This window comes from Microtus oregoni, unplaced genomic scaffold (genome assembly GCF_018167655.1).
Source record: "Microtus oregoni isolate MIOR12 unplaced genomic scaffold, Mior012 000074F_ref0000038, whole genome shotgun sequence".
Lineage (NCBI taxonomy): Eukaryota > Metazoa > Chordata > Mammalia > Rodentia > Cricetidae > Microtus > Microtus oregoni.
The window spans coordinates 6,062,868-6,079,811 of NW_024544004.1; the positions used below are offsets into that span (position 1 = coordinate 6,062,868).

Genomic DNA, 16,944 nt, shown 5'->3' on the forward strand with positions numbered 1-16,944 from the left:
CTGTCATATTTTTCCAACTCTGGAATGAAGGGAAAACAAACCTTCTGCTTCCTCAGAGTGGTCAATTAAATCAGAAAGAGAAAAAGCAACTTGAAAAAAATCCAGTCGTTTAAAAGGCCTTTGCTTAAAGGGTGGGAAAAGACTGTTAATGGCAGCCACACATATGGTAAGTTCTGAATGCACCTAACATCTCAGAGAAGGATGGAACGTGAGGTGTCCTGCTTGGTTTTTGCTTGTTTGGTTTGGGGTTTGTTGTTTTTTTTTCCGTTTTGTTTGTGAACTTGACACAAGAAAGAGTTATTTGGCAAGAGGAACCTCAGTTGAGAAAAGCCTATCAAATTGCCTGTAGGCAGGCCTGTAGGGCATTTTCTTAATTAGTAATCAATGGGGGAGGTCCCAGCCCATTGTGATTAGTGCCACCCCTAGGCTAGTTGTTCTGGGTTCTGTAAGAAAGCAGGCTGAGCAAGCTAATAAGCAGCACTTATCCATGGCCTCTACTTGAGCTCCTGCCTTGAGCTCCTGCTTTATCTTCACCTAATGATGGAAGGTAACCTTTAGGTCAAAAAAACCATTTCCTCCCCAGCTTGCTCTTGGCCATTGATTTTATTACATCAATAAAAAGCAAACCAGAACAGAGGGATTTCAAATTTCCCTCCTTTCTATTGCTCACTCTCTTAGCTCTCTGCCCAAGCATTCCTTTTCTTCCATTTTTCTTTTTTTGTTTTTTGTTTTTGTTTGTCCAAGACAGGGTTTCTCTGTAGCTTTGGAGCCTGTCCTGGAACTAGCTCTTGTAGACCAGGCTGGCCTCGAACTCACAAAGATCCGCCTGCCTCTGCCTCCCAAGTGCTGGGATTAAAGGCCTGTGCCACCATCGCCCAGCTCCCATTTTTCTTGATATCCTTCTGTATCTTTTGTTGTGCTCTCCAACCTTGCCCTTTCTTCTCCTCCTACTCTTCTTCCTTCCTTAGCTCATCCTGGTCAACCTCTGTTGCATAAATAATAAAAACCCAGAGACAGATATTGGGTTCAACTTGAAAAATCAGAGAAGCAAAACAGCCAACCACTAGAGAGCTCTTAATTCTACAAAATCTTCAGAATGAAAAGAGAACTAATTAAGTCCTCTCTCATCCTGCCTTATATTATTCTCTAGGGCTGATATTCAACACATGCACCACACCAGCCTCTATGGTTGACTAGTGTGGCTTCTGGGACTAAAGGTGTGTGTCACCACTGCCTGGCCTGTATGACTAACTGGTGTGGCTAGTGTTGCTATCTGATCACCAGGCAAGCTTTATTAGTTAGATCATAAACAAAATAGCACTATCCACTTCCTTCACCTCCTCCTTTTTCTTCTCTTCCTATTTTTCCACCTCGTTCTCCTCCTCTATTATGAAATGATGTTATGCTCTTTGGATTCTTTTGGGGGACCTTACACCCAGCTCCCACATAAATTACACATGGAGACTTATTTATGAATGCCCTGCTTTAGCTTGGCTTGTTGCTAACCAACTGCTCTTAAATTAAATTATGCCATCTACCTTTTCTCTCTGGGATTTTATCTTTCTTACTTTTATGTATCTTACTTTCCTTCTTATTCCGTTTCTGGCTGGGTGGCTGGGTGGCTGGGTGGCTGGGTGGCTGGGTGGCTGGTCCCTAGAGTCATTGTCTTCTTCTTCTTCTCTTGCTATTCCTCATTCTCCATTTATACTCTCTGTCTGCTAGTCCCACCTATCCTTGCTCCTGCCTCACTACTGGCCGTTTATCTCAGTGTTAGGACCATCAAGTGTTTTAGACAGGCTTCTAAACTTTAACACATCTTCACAGAGTAAAACAAATGCAGTAGAAATGAAAGTCACACACCTGAAGATAATATTCTTTAACTTTTCCCTTTTTCTTTCTAAACAAAAATTAAGTTTTAACTTTAACATTATAAGACTGTACACAATAAGAACAATTATCAAATAAATATTACATTCACAATGTACTGAATTCCAATAAATTAAAGAAAATATTTTATCATCTATCCTATCTTAGTAAATCCAAAATTTTGTAACTAACTTACTTGGTATCATATCTAAGAAAAACTGCAACTATAACTATCTAGTCTTCAGCTCCATCAAAAACACCATAAGGATATATGATGGAGGAAGGTCATTGGCTAATAAAGGCACTGCCCTGGCCCATTTTATTGGTTAGAGGATAGGTGGGAGGAGTAAACAGAACAAAATGCTGGGAGGAAGAGGAAGTGAGCTCAGAGACTTGACAGCTCTCCTCTAGGGAGCAGACGCCTGAGAGAGACGCCATGCCCCACTCCCGGGATGAAGCTCCGACCCAGGATGGACTAGGCTAGAATCTTCCCGGTAAGACCGGTTCTCACAGATTATTAGAGATGGGTTGATCGGGATGTGAGAATTAGCCTGTAAGTGCTAGAGCTAAAGGGCCAAGCAGTGCTTAAAAGAATACAGTGTCTGTGTAATTATTTTGGTGCATAAGCTAGCCGAGCAGGCGGCCGGGGTGCTGGGAACGCAGCCCCGCCGCCCCTATTACCACAGATATAATACTATTTAAGTAAACAAAAAGTGCACTGCCATGTGGCAGTGGCTTACTGGAGATTCTCACCAGTGTCCATCTCAGGCAGAGGATCCATGGCTTCTCTTGACTCTGCTTTCTTCCTCCCAGCATTCAATTCTGTTTTCTCTGTCTACGTTAGTTCCTCCCTATTAACTAGGCCAAGGCAATTTCTTTATTCATTAAGTAATGAAAGCAACACACAAACAGAAGGAACTCTTACACCAAAAGACCACCTAAACAAACCCCTTTTTTTTTGGAATGTGGGTGTTGTGTTCTCTAGACTGCATTTTGCTGAATGTGGTTGAGATATTTTTAGGGTCCCAGAGAGAAAATTTGAGATAACGGCGAAGTACTGGAAAAACCAGTTATAACCTTTGTTGATATCACCTGTCTAGTTTCAGAAGGTCTCCCCTGATCAAACCAGATCCAAATCAACCTGGAATGAATTCATAGTCTCTTGTAGAGAGAAAATTTGAGATAATGGTCAAGTCCTGGGAAAACCATTTATAACCTTTGTTGAAGATCTCACCTGTCAACTTTCAGGAAGTCTCCCCGGATCAAATCAGATGTGTTTCCCATCTTTACACGACTATTTGCTTTTACATTACTTTTACTGTCTCTTTAAAGACTTTATTGTTGTTAATCCATTTCTTTCTTCCAATTACTACCTATACCCATTTTTCTTTCTTAAGCCTACACACATTGTAAAACACACTGGAACCTATTTAGAGGGTTTTTTCCATCTGAACTTCTTTTACTGCCTCTCTCTCCCTCCTTCTCTCTCCCTCCTTCTCTCTCTCTCTCTCTCTCTCTCTCTATATATATATATATATATATATATATATATATATAAATGCACAAGCAAACTTTAGACTGTTAAGATACTCATGGATCCTCCATGTGCTCTAGCAGCTGGTTCTGCCCACTCTCAGGTTGGGTTGTGAAAGCCAAGTCCAAAGCTTGCCCCTTGATGACCAAGAACTGCATTAAACCTTCCTAATTGTGGAAGCTGGTACTTGCATTGTTACAAGAGGTTTTTACTTAGCCTGCCATTTCTAGTTTCTATTTAGTGCAGCCTTCTGAACATTAGCACCTCTTAAAGGAGCCATATACCTTTTTTATTTTATTTTCCATATTTCTCAGGCTCTAGATGGATATTCAAGCCTCAGGTTGGAACGCCAAACTACTGTGTGATGTTTTATTCTTTGAACTCTTTTGAGGGGCCCTCCACCCAACTCCCAAATAAATTACACATGTATACTTATTCTTAGTTATAAATGTCCAGTTTAGCTTAGCTTGTTGCTAGTCAGCTTTTCTTCATTTATATTACCCCATCTACATTTTCTCTATGGGCTTTTTTAAATATTTATTTATTTATTATGTATACAATAATCTGTCTGTGTGTATGTCTGCAGGCCAGAAGAGGGAACCAGACCTCATTCCAGATGGTTGTGAGCCACCATGTGGTTGCCGGGAATTGAACTCAGGACCTTTGGAAGAGCAGGCAATGCTCTTAACCACATCTTTTGTGTATCTTGCTTTCCTTCTTACTCCATGTCTACCTGGGTGACTGGAGCCTCTAGTGTCCTCCTCTCCTTGTTCTCTCCCTGCTCCTTATTTTCTCCCATTTATACTCTTTATTTGTTAGCCCTCCCTATCCTTTCTCCTGCCTCACTATTGGCCATTCATCTCTTTATTAGAATCATTGGGTGTTTTAGACCAGCACAGTAACAACAGCTTCACAAAGTTAAACAAATGCAGCATAAACAAAAGTCACACACTTGAAAATAATATTTCCAAACACTTCTCTTCCTTTTTCTTCTCAACTATTTTCTCAAGAAATACCTGGGAGGAATACAGTGGTTCTCTGATAAAAGTTTGGACTCCAGTGGTATAATGAGTCTTTCTTAGGAAAAACTTGGTTTTATAAGGTAATGTTATTTACTTTCCTGCCTTCAGCCTTCTTAATTATGCTTTCATAAAATTCATATACCTGTAAATGATCTAGGCCTCAACAATACGCTCCTACCTGAGATCTTGTGGCCAGCTTCTTACCATTCTTAATAATTATTTATTGAAAATAAAAGATGGGACACAACATGATTATTGCTAGAAATGCTATTATAAAGAACACATGTTTTAAATTTATTACTTTATGGATATTTATCCCATAATCACAGGAATTGATAATACTGTTTCTGTAGGACCAACTTGTTCTTCCTGGTCAGCTGGCTAGCTTAGACCCCCCAAAATCACACAGAAACTGTATTAATTAAACACTGCTTGGCCCATTAGCTCTAGCTTCATATTGGCTAACTCCTACATGTTAATTTAACCCATCTCCATTAATCTGTGCATCACCACGAGGTCATAGCCACCAGCAAAGATCTCCGGTGGCTCCATGGCATCTCTCTCTCCCTCCGCCTTCCTTCTCCCAGCATTCAGTCCAGTATTCCCCGCCTACCTAAGTTCTGTCCTATCAACAGACCAAGGCAGATTCTTTATTCATTAACCAATAAAACAACACATAGACAGAAGAACTTCTCACATCATAATACAGCAAAGGAAAAAGACAGCCAAAAATGATTAAGCATTCAGGTCCATGAAGCTCCGCATCTCCCAGAGTGACTATTGGCAATTAACAGTTGTTACGAAAGGGAATGTCATTTTCTTAATATTTGAGCCAGGGCAACATATCTGTGACTTTAAATAGCCTCCTACCTTAGCTCCAGCAAGTGGCTTTTATTACATTCAGTAAAACCACATGCAAAAAGGAGGCCTGAAAGTAGGAAAAGTAGAAGGGAGACTCAGTGAAAAAAAGTGTTCTAATGGGAGAGAGATGAGTAAGAGAGGGGTATAGAAGGGTACAAATGTCTAAACTTCATTGCATCAGCATATGAAGCTGGCAAAGGATAAAACAATTAAACACATTTTACAAAAGAAAAACAAATCCAATAAGGAATTGGAGGCTGAACGTCTAAACTTCAAGTCAAGCTCTACCTGTTTCTCACTCGGTACCCTTTACAGAGCTCAAGTTGTCTTCTTCCTGTTATCAAGAGGGTAATTCATGTTATCCGGTCCTCTGACTTCACTCAGATGCTGAAGACCAGTTTAATCTTGTCAGAGTTAAGGCTTCCATCATGTTATCTGAACATCTGCTATATTCATCTTTTTTAAATCAGCCTACTCTACTCAGGACATGTCTTCACCTACTTATGTCTTCCTCATATTCAGGGACCCAAGCATCACTTCTCAAGAAAGGATTTCTCTGATAGCGTACCCACTCTGGGCCACCCCAGCCCAACTTGTACATGTTACGATCTAGGTCCTCAGAAGTTTGAGTTTTCTGTCATTTTAATTATTAGTTCTTATTGAAACATTTATGTACCACTGGCTCCACCTCTGTGAGTACCACTGGGCTTTTAGTTTGAATATAGCTGGGGTATGTCCATTTAATTTATTATCTTTGCCTCCCAATCAGAGTATCTAACATATAGCAGATACTTAAACAGAATTTCTGAAATTAGGTAATCTAGGGCATGTTTTAAAACTGACATCTCTGAGTTTGTTCTATGAAATGCTGATGCCTCGATCTGAGAACAAATAGAACCTTCAACCAGCAACTGATGAAAACAGATGAAGAGATATACAGTGACGCACTGATCTGAGCTACCTGAGACCAGCCCAAGAGAAGGAGGAGTGATAATATGAGCAACAGGGTCAAGACCATGATGGTGTAACCCACAGAAACAGCTGACCTGAGCTGATAGCCGGTGAGCCTACAATTAGGCCCGCTGAATGTGAGGGATAGTTGCATGGCTTGAACAGTGTGTGGGGCCACAGGCAGTGGGACTGGGATTTATCCCTAGTGCTTGAACTGGTATCTATGAGCACATTCTTTTTGGAGGGATACCTTGCTCAGCCTAGATATAGGGGGGAGGGCCTTGGTCTTGCCTCGAAGTGAAGTGTCAGACTTTGTTGACTCCCCATGAGAAGCTTTACCCTTTCTGAGGAGTGGATGGAAGGAGGGGTTGGGGGAAGTTGGAGGAAGCAGGACGAGGCGGGGATAAGTATTACAGGAACAGGGATAGCCATGTAAAGTGAGAAAATATTGTATTAAAAAGAGAAATAACAAAAAGAAAAAAAGAAATATTAATTAAGGTGAAAATCATGTTTGAAACTGGCCTTTCTCATATCCTCTCCCACTAACAAGCCTTGCCTTCCTATACAAAAGATGGGTGTCAGAATTTGACCATATTGGTCAAGGGACTGCTTTCAATGTGGTAATGGTGTAAGACAAAGAGCTGGGATTTCCTGCTCTATGAGCCTTTGCTGATGACCTTATACTATCTTCACTCATTTGACCTCTTTTTAAACTTGTGTGCAAGCAAGCACATGTATGTGTATGTGTATGCGTGTGTATGTGTGTGTGTATACATGATCATAAATATGTGGAAATCAGAGAATGACTTCAGGAATTATTTCTTCACTTTCTATCTTGAGACAGGATAACTCTTGTCTTTACTATGTACTTCAGGCTACCTGGCCTCCCATCTCATTCTAAGAGCACTGTGTCACTGTAATCTGATTTTTTAATGTAGTTTCTGGGATGTGCTGGTTAGGTTTCTGTAAACTTGACACAAACTAGGGTCATCTGGTAACAGAAAACTTCAAAAAAAAAAGAAACAGAAAAAACGCTTCTATCAGATGATCTGTAGTTTATTCTGTGTGACATTTTCTTAATTAAGGATTGATGTGAGACGGCCTAGACCACTGTGGGCAATGCCACCTCTAGACTTGTGGTGCTGTACTGTATGAGTAAGCAGGCTGGGCAAGCCATGGGGAGCGAGCCAGTAAGCAGTATTCTTACATGGTCTCTACTTCACTTCCTGCCTCCAGTTTCCTGCCTCCAGGTTAGGTTCCTACCCTGGCTTCCTGTTATGATAAATTATGATTGGACTGTGTAGGCCAAATGAACATTTCTTCCCCAAACTACTTTTGGTTATGGTGTTTTACCACAGAAATAGAAAGCAAAATAAGATGCAGGATCAGAATCGGTTGTTGGGTTAGCACAGAAAGCACCCTTACCCACTGAAACAACTCTCTGGCCCTTGAATGCTTACTTTTTTAAGCTGACTCTGACATTATTCAACATGAATATGAAGACTAGCAATATGGGAACCATAATGAGGCTTTGTTCTTTTAGACTAAAACAGTAATAAATATTCATGAAACTCGGTTTATATGGGTCATAAATTCCAGGGACAAGTAAATTGCAGAGATTCTTGCCTAAGGTGTTTCATGTAGCTGCAGTCAAGATGTCAAACAAGGCTGCAGTCACCAGAATCAAACATGGTTATAACTGCTTTCAAGACTGTATGTTCACAAGGCTGGCAAGATGGCCATGGTACTTCAGGGGAGACCTTGGTTTCTTCCTCCATGGCCCTGTCAGATTTGTTGGGATGTGTTTAGGATGGTGTGGCCATAGACTACATGGCCCTTTCAAAAAGCTTATCTCAGCATCCTCTCAACTGCTGTCTCAGCATGCTCACTACTTGCTAAATGCCTTCTAGAATGAGAGAGGGACAAATGTAACTTCCCTGACTTCCGCGACTTCCCCTTGGTTAGGTCCTAAAGAAATCAGGAACACAATGAGATTTCTATGAACATATCAAGACTTGCCACCAGGTTCTCTCAACATCACAAGGACCTGTTACAGAGCCCTCCCTCCTCTCAGCACTCCTCACCCATTCCCTACCCTAAACCTCTCCAACCCAAGGTTTGCTTCTCTTCGGCCATCTTCTGATCCCTATATAACACAGCCATTTGGCCACATGCTATCTTGACCTCCTGGTTTTCTTGATTTTCTGCTCTCTTCTGGTCCTCTCTTTTGCTCCTCTCTAGCTCTTCCCCTGTCTCTCTCCTCTCATGGCCTGGTTCAGCCTGGACCCTTCCAAATGCCTCTGACTGTTCTCTACCTCATAGCTACAATAAAAAGCTTCAACTCCACCATGCCTTGGAGTGGCCATGTCCTTGTTTTCATTCACCCATTAACTCCACAAAATGACAAAAAGAGTCACAAAGCATAGCCTCTGTTGTCTTTAAGCAAAGTATTACAGGAACCGGTATCTGACTACTAAAATCTAGAGGCTGAGGATGAAGCCCCCAACTATAGTGAACAATAAAATAAACAAGTAAAGGGCAGCTGTGGGCACAACCTGAACCACCAGCAAACAACAACAGTAACAACAAAACAGTCAGTGTTTCCAGAAATGGAATTAAAAGGACCCCAGCACAGGTGTAGGGCACTAAAGGCCTGGTACATTAAGGGAGTATTTAAGTTACCAGACAGAGGGATGAAACTGGATATGATTAGAACCTGCACTCTGAGATCCATAGTGGAACCTGCAAGGGTACCCATGCCTATCAGATATGAATTCCACCAGGATATATTGCATCTTTGCCAATCATACAAGGGTGTATGCTTTTCTCACAGCATCTGTACTATGTAGGGCCCCGTGAGAAGTAAAAAAGCTATGTGTGGGCAAATCAAGCTAATATCTAGATACTTAGATGACCTCTGATTAATATCTGTGATATTTAGGAACACCCCCTCATGTTTGATGGTATTCCACTTTTAGTGAGTAACTGACTCTAGCTGGATGGTGGGTGCCTTGAGGGCAAGGTCCCCTCTTCAAGGTTCATGGTGGATGCTACTATGACAGCATAATGTCTGCTCAAATATCATTGGCTGAAAGGCCTCAGAGCAAGTGACACTCAGAGTGCCAGCTAACAAGAGATTTCAGAGCAGCTGAGGGACAGAGTGCCAGGGAGGTGGCCAACCTGGTCACTCTCCCCAGTGGGCAGGGGTTCACTGGGGCCCAGCTGGTGAGCAATCCCTGCGACCAAGTGGGGCATCTCAGCTCAGTTTAGGGCAAAGAGGTGTAGGGATATATCACTCTCTCCCAGCTTAAAAAAAAAAACCCTCAGGTTTAAACTAAGAGGCCCAACTCAGGGCCTAGAATTCACTAAGGCTAGGGACTGTGTTACAGTCACCAGTCGTCATGGATCACCGCAGCCGCCCGCGATGGGGCATAAGCCTTAATCGAGTCTCTGGGACTCAAATTCGAGCCCCTAGGGCCCCACTTCCGTTCCACTTTGAGCAGGAGGCTGGGGAAGGAGAAGAATGGGAACGAGAGCTACCACGTCAGAGGCCTATCATCTATGCATCTCAAGAAAATGAGGAGCTGCAGGACAACGTTATGGGTAAGTATATTCTCCTCTCAGCGGGAAGATGGAGGTACTGGGAGCAAGTGGGGGAAGCCTGAGGAAAAGTGGGGGGGGGGGTGGCGGCAGGGAGTGGGACATGGTGAGCTGCGACGTTTCTGAGAACTGAACCCAGAATCTCCTGGACATGAGCTTTAAGACTGAGCTCTGCTGCATCCCTTACCCTGGTACCACATTTGATCTTAAAATATAATCACTTGGGACACACTTAAATCACCAAAATGTCTTTTTGCCCTCTAATTCCTGCTCCAAGAGAAAGGCTAGTCAGAACATATTGCGTTTTAAATTAGACCCTTTTATCTCTGAGTTTTCACCAAACTGAAAAAAAAAAAGGCTAGGTCTAGAGAGGGAAATCATGGAACTACATTAATAGATCGCACTACAGGGAAAAGATTACTGGACTAATAGAGTGGTATAATGCATGTCAGTTGTGCTTTGGGAAAGTATGGTTTGAAGATTACTAGGTCAAACATGGGTAGAGGAACTGAGACCAGACACAATAACGGCCCATATTCAAAATTCTTATATTAAGGATGGAATTAGGGGGCTGGAGAGATGGCAGTAGTTAAAAGCTCTGGCTGCTCTCCCAGAGGACAAGGGTTTCATTCCCAGCACCCTCATGGCAGCTCATAATTGTAACTCCAGCTCCAGGGAATCTTTCAGTGCTGTCTTCTGGCTACTATGAGCCTCAGGCACACAAGCAATGCACAGACACCTCAGACAAAACACCCTTTAAAATAAAATGTCAGGCGGATCTCTGTAAGTTCAATGCCAGCCTAGTCTACAGACTGAGTTCCAGGACAGCCAGAAGTCTGTTAAACAGAGAAACCCTCTCTCAAAAAACGCAAAATAACGATCATTAATAATAATAATTTTTAAAAAGATGTGACTAGAAGATGGTCAGGGTCTAAAATAGAGCTGTGGTTAGGAGTGCCTGAAAGCAGCACTAGGGCATGAGGGAGCTGACAGGTGACGTCACAATTCAGTCCTTGAGAAGCTAAAATGGTGGGACTGCCTCTTGGCGCTGGGGCAGTCACTAAATGGTGGCAGGGCATGCAGCAGTGTGTCATGGGTAGAGGCAACGCAACAATGGGTAAAAGGGTAAATTGCGCTTTTGCACTGAGCTAGGAGGGGTTTCAGGTCTTGACTGGAAAATAAGCAAGTGACCACATTCCACGTTATATTGTTCACACTGTCCCCTAAGTGCACACAAGCGTGATCTCTCAAAAACAAAACCAACAACATGTATGAAGGTGACTTTAACTAGAGTATTAATTGCAGCCAGGCTGTGGTGGCCCACACCTTTAATCCCAGCACCCAGGAGTCAGAGACAGGCAGAGCTCTGTGAGTTCGAGGCCAGCCTGGTCTACAGCGTGAGTTCCAGGACAGCCATGGCCACACAGAGAAACCGTGTCTTGAAATAACGAAAAGTATATATTGCCAGTCCTTCACAAGCATATAGGTTACTTGAACTTCTAAAGAGATGGAGTGAGGGGTAGGGAAGCTCTGTTATAGTGATGGACGTGGAAGCACACCGGCACTTGGGTCGCCACTCACCCCCAGCCCCATCCCCACCCTGAAAGACGCCTTTGATAAGCTCGGAAAACATTTCTGCTTGGTTGGACCACTGTATGGCGCAGGCGCAGAAACTCGTGGGGGTGCGGGGCGGGGCATGCGCCCACGTGGCAGGGGGGCGGAGTGGGGCGGAGCAAGTCTCGCGAGGCCGCGCCCTGGTTCGCGTGGTCTCTAGCGCGCCATTTTAGCCGCTTGGCGTCGGGGGACTCCAAGCTTAAGCTGGGGGACGTGTTTTCGCGCTCGCTCGGTCTTGGAGGCGCGGTCCAAGCTGCTGGACTCGACTACTCCGTCCCGTCGCTGGATCCGAAAGGTGGTGCTGATCCTGCCGCTGCTGCTGCTGTTTCTGTTGCGGACCCAAGGTCTGCAGGGCTTGGAGGCGGAGGAGCGGTTCCGGACCCGGGAAAATGAGTGCCACTTCTACTCTTGTGGACAAGTGTACCCGGGAGAGGTGTCCCGGGTTTCGGTCGCAGATCACTCCCTGCATCTAAGCAAAGCCAAGAGTAGGTGGTGCCTTGCGGAGGTTGGGTGAATGGGGAAAAACTCGGGAATACTTAGACCCTTTTTGTGGATGCTATGGAAGGGTGGGGCTGGAGTTGGGCCGCTCCCCCAAGGCTGCCTCAGAGCTCTGGGTCCACCCCGTTGCCTTTGTGGGTGTGAGGATGGGTTCCTGGTGTGAAGAAAGATGGTTTCCTCTGATCAGATTTCGGGAGAGGTAGCGGTTACCCCTAAAGCCTCAAATGGGGGTGTTCCTAGTCCCGGGCTTGCAGGCTTGAAGGATGTTGTGCAAACTAAAAGACTTTCTTAAATGTCCGAAAATGCCTGAAGCAGCCCTGTCTGTTCCAGGGGAGAGAGTTCATTGAGAAGTTGAATAATGATTCACAGAGTTTGATTAAGCAGGGAAGTGGCTAAACAAAATGTTCAGAAGGTCAAACTTTTTTTGTAACATACAAAGATTTTTATTGAAAGTCATCTCCCCAAAATATGAACAGTTAGAGGATATTGATATTTCTAAAAAAAATGAAGACTATTATAGGGTATTTTGGAGGGAAACTGGGATTGGGAGTGGAAGTGGTACAATTGGGTTTATTGGGTTGATGGTACTGCCAACTGGGCTTTTCATTATTTGTCTTTCTGTCCAGTGTTTGAAGCTAGTGGCCACTCTCAGAAAAGACACGTCAGACTAAGTAGACACTGAGAAAGTCTTGGCCTGTTGCATCTGGATATTAAGACTGCCAAAAAGAAGTGACCAGAGCATCCAGACAAAGCCCGTGTCTTACTGGCTTTTCCCTAGCCCACTTCTAGGGATTATTTGACATTTTGTACGTGTATGCTTGAATTTTGGTTGTTGCAGCACATTATGTCCTAGTGTTTGGTGGAAAAATAGTTAGACTTGCTAGTTTGTGGCCTGCTTTTTGAGTATACGGTCCGGACAGATCTGACAGAATGGCTTCAAACTCGTGCTTCATTGCAGAGAGCCGAGTTTACAGATGTGCCCACGACACAAGGCTATTTCCCAGTTCTGAACCTCCAGAGATAATGCCATGTTGCTACCACATGCAATGAATGAGAAAGGCTGTTTTACCTCCTTCAACTTTTGTAGTTTTATAGTAGAACTACTTTGGAACTGTTTTAGAAAGCCAGTTTTTGCTTTAAAACAATAATATTTCCAAGTCCCATTGATTTCACTTGCCTGAGGAAGATATTCTGAAATGTGTTTACTCAAATATGCTTCCTGTTGGAAACAAAGCCATTCCAAAGCTGTATTTGGAAGTAAAAAAGAAAAAAAACTGGTAGTTATAGTAGCTTTCTGTTTACCAAAATTCTTTCAAATTTTTATGTAATTGTTGTATAATTGTATCATATACAGGCTGATCTAAAATTGGAGAAAATGAGAATTTTTATTCATAAAAGGGGATATTATAGAGCAATTAAGGCTATTTTTTCAAATATTTTAATAACATAAAAATGTCATAATTTACATTTTCAGTGAGAGGAAAAGATGTGCACCGTGACCCAGATTTCTGTTTGGAGAGAGGGAAAGATCAAAATGTTAACAGTAGTTAAACTGATGATAGAAAGGGGATTTAAATTTGCCTTCATTACTCTGTTTACCAGAATCATTATGCTAATGCATTTAAGACATTGCTGTTTGTTTGGTTGAGACAGGATCTCTCTATATAGCCCTGCCTGTCCTGGAACTCATTTAGTAGACCACGCTGGCTTCGAACTCAGAGACCCACCTGCCTATGCCTCCTGAATGCTGGGGTTAAAGATGTGCATCACCATGGTTTTTGTTTTGTTTTTTAATAGGTAAAGAATTTTATTTAAAATTTTATTTGGAATTTTATTTAAAAATCTTATCAAAATAACTACAATTACTTAATCAAAGCCAAACATTTGCAAACATCAGTTTTCAAAGCAAGATTTCTTTTCCTGACATGATTTTCTGTCTGTGTAAGATCCTTAAGGAGTGTTATAACAGGTCCTTAAAATTATTATAACCTCGTTCTTAGTTAAGCATTTGAAGTAATGAATATAAAATATACAAACTTTAGCAGATTTCAGATTATGTCTTCTGGCTTTTTTTTTTAGTAAGACCAGGATTATTTATATTATGTAGTTCTGTCTGAAGATAAGAAATCACATGTTATATATTAACTTCACTAAGAAATTGATTTTCATTTTGTCTCTGTAGAACAACTATTAATGCTGGCTTTTATACAGAATTATGAAGTCTTGATTCTAAAAACTATAGTTCAACTTGGAAGCAAGTATTGATCTTAGTATATATATAATGGTTTTAAAAGTGTTATTTGAATGTGTCAACAGCCTGAAGGTACATAATTATCAAAGGGTACTAGCTGAAGTGTCAGCATGCCCTTACAAGCAGCACTATTGAATTTGCATCAGGTCACTTGAAACCTGTTCAAAGGAGTGAGGGGTGTCTCCTTTCTGAAAGTTTTCTAGGAAAACTATCCCTCCCATAATCTGGGATAACTTGAAGGAGCTGTAATGGAAATAGCCAGTAGGATTTAATACAAGGATAAAATGTAAGGCTTTTTGGTCATGGGCAGAAACATTTTTCTAATTTCATTCAGTTTATATGTGTTAATAATTATAGTAATTAGAAAAAATTCTATATATACAAGTCTTTTTTTCACTAGCACCCAGCTGAAACTTAGCATTTCCTCCTATTACAGTTGTGGGCGACAACTCACTCTCACTCCTGAAGTACTTGCTAGTACCTGTTACCCATTGGGACACAGACTTTCTCATGCTGGGTGATAGCTATTACAGGAATCCTGTCAAAAGTTAGCTTACAGAGTTATAGGATCACCCCCACATCTTGCACCTTGAAAGTGTTGGGAATGAACACACAGCTGTTACTACATCACCAGCTTTTTAAATGCATATATGTTGCATTTCAGGGAAGTTGGCTTCCTTTATAATTCTATGCATCTTATATCGTCTAACAGTAAGTTATTGTTCCGAGTTCTCAGAAGTCTGTAAGCTTCCAGGCTGCCAGTGAAGTCTAATGCTTTAGAAGCCTCAATTTTCAGTGTTTTTTCTAAAGCTGTCCTTTGCCATTCCAACAACTTTCTGTGTTATAGAAGATTATGTTTTTCTTTCTTAGTCTCCAAGCCAGCACCTTATTGGGAAGGAACAGCTGTGATAAACGGAGAATTCAAGGAGCTCAAACTGACTGACTATCGTGGGAAATACTTGGTGTTTTTCTTCTACCCACTTGATTTGTAAGTAATACATGCAAGTAATCACTAGTTAAATGCCAGTCTTTGTCATTTGTTATCCAAGGACAACAAACAGAATTTGTTTTTCAGCTGATGGTTCTTTTAATAAGGCAAGCTGAGAGAAAAAAGGTAATATCTACCACATATTTGAGTCACAAAGGCAAGAAAATAGACTGATAATATTTTAGCTAGTAGCTAATGCAAGAGTTAATACATAGTTCTGTTTGCGTTAAAGGCTTTGCTATCTTTATTTGCTGTATTATTTTCCTGAGATTTGTACATTGTAATATCTCTTTAATATATATAGTAATACTTTTTGATTGTAGCAGTTCTGATAGCATTTTTTTGGATGATCATAAAGTCAGTCATAAATTGTCTTGTAGTTATGCACATCAAGGAGTTTATTTTGAAACATACAATTCTGAGATTGCCTTATTCATGAAAAGAGTAAAAAGAAAGCAACAAAGAGAGAATTAGTTATATCAACCTGTTATTTTTTTCTATTTCAATTTTTTGGGGGTGTTACAAAAAACAGCAAAAAGGTCCCTTTAATTATGTCATTGTACATTTCTTTGTCCAATAAGATGAATCTAGAACAATATAGTTGAGAATTAAATTCATTTCTAAACATTGTAAGCCAGGAGTTAGCATTTTCTCTATAGGACAAAGAAGAGTAAGAGATTTTAATCTTGTTATCTCTGTGCTGCTGTCCCGTATTCCTATAGGTAAAATATACATGCATGATTGCTGTTTTGCTGCAGAGAAAATTCACCACTAAAAAGCACGATATGACCAGTAGAACAAAGTTTGCCAACCCTTCAGTACTAAGCCAAGTGGAAAGAATTCTAATAAAATTAGGGCTTTAAACCCAAAAGAAGTTATCTCTCTAATAAGCCTATGCTCTGGCTCTATTAACTAAAAGAATAAGTTAATTTCTAATGGAATTCAGATGTAGATTTCTTGAGATAATAAGAAAGAAGGTAGAATCTACCATTAACCTTTTTAGAAAATACTGGATGAAAGAATGTTTTGTCACCCAGGTTGTCGGGGACAGTTAGAACTATTTGTTTGCACATGGCAGTGCTGTGTTTCAACAACTGAATTATTTTTAAATCCACTGTTGAACTCAAGTAGAAACTTTTTCCCTAGATCCATGTTTTTCAATCTTTTGGGCCATAACCCATACATTAAGAATTACATATTTCATTGTCACCCAATACACATCGATATGTACACAGGGTAACATTCATTCTCAGCCCAAGCTCAGCCATGCTTGATGTCAAAATACTGAAAAACTTTCATACAAAGTGGTAAATAACCACCTTCCCAAATTCCTCTCCAATTTGGCTCTCCCAAGTGGTCCCTTTCTGAAAATTCAAGGTGAAAACCTAGCTTCAAGATTGAATATCGCTACTGAAGATAGACATTGCATATATATATATATATATATATGTATGTATGTATGTATGTGTGTATACATATATATATATAAATGTTTAATAAATAACTATCCTCATTATGTATAATGTTTTGTCATTTTTATATTTTAACATTGGTTCCAGCTCACTAAATTAGTTTAACCATAGTTTGAAAAATTACTCCCCAGTCAGGCTGGAGAAATGGCTTAGCAGTCACGAGCACTGGCTGTTCTTCAGATGATCCATGCTTAATTCCCAGAATCCACATAGACTCTTACAACCCTCTGTAACTCCAGTCCCATGGGACCTCATACTCTCTTTTGACCTCCTCAGGTACGAAGCAC

The 16,944-nt window shown here is 41.2% G+C and overlaps 1 protein-coding gene across 1 annotated transcript in view; it reads left to right on the forward strand.

Annotated features, from left to right (window-relative positions):
* The first annotated feature begins 9,635 nt into the window (after nucleotides 1-9,635).
* LOC121441321 (peroxiredoxin-4-like) overlaps nucleotides 9,636-16,944 on the forward strand; it is a 45,394-nt gene continuing 38,085 nt past the window's right edge. Inside the window, exons 1-3 of the mRNA XM_041642453.1 lie at nucleotides 9,636-9,837; nucleotides 11,622-11,933; nucleotides 15,068-15,185. Of these exons, the coding sequence (XP_041498387.1) occupies nucleotides 9,636-9,837; nucleotides 11,622-11,933; nucleotides 15,068-15,185 (632 nt within the window). The remainder of the gene's footprint in view (nucleotides 9,838-11,621; nucleotides 11,934-15,067; nucleotides 15,186-16,944) is intronic.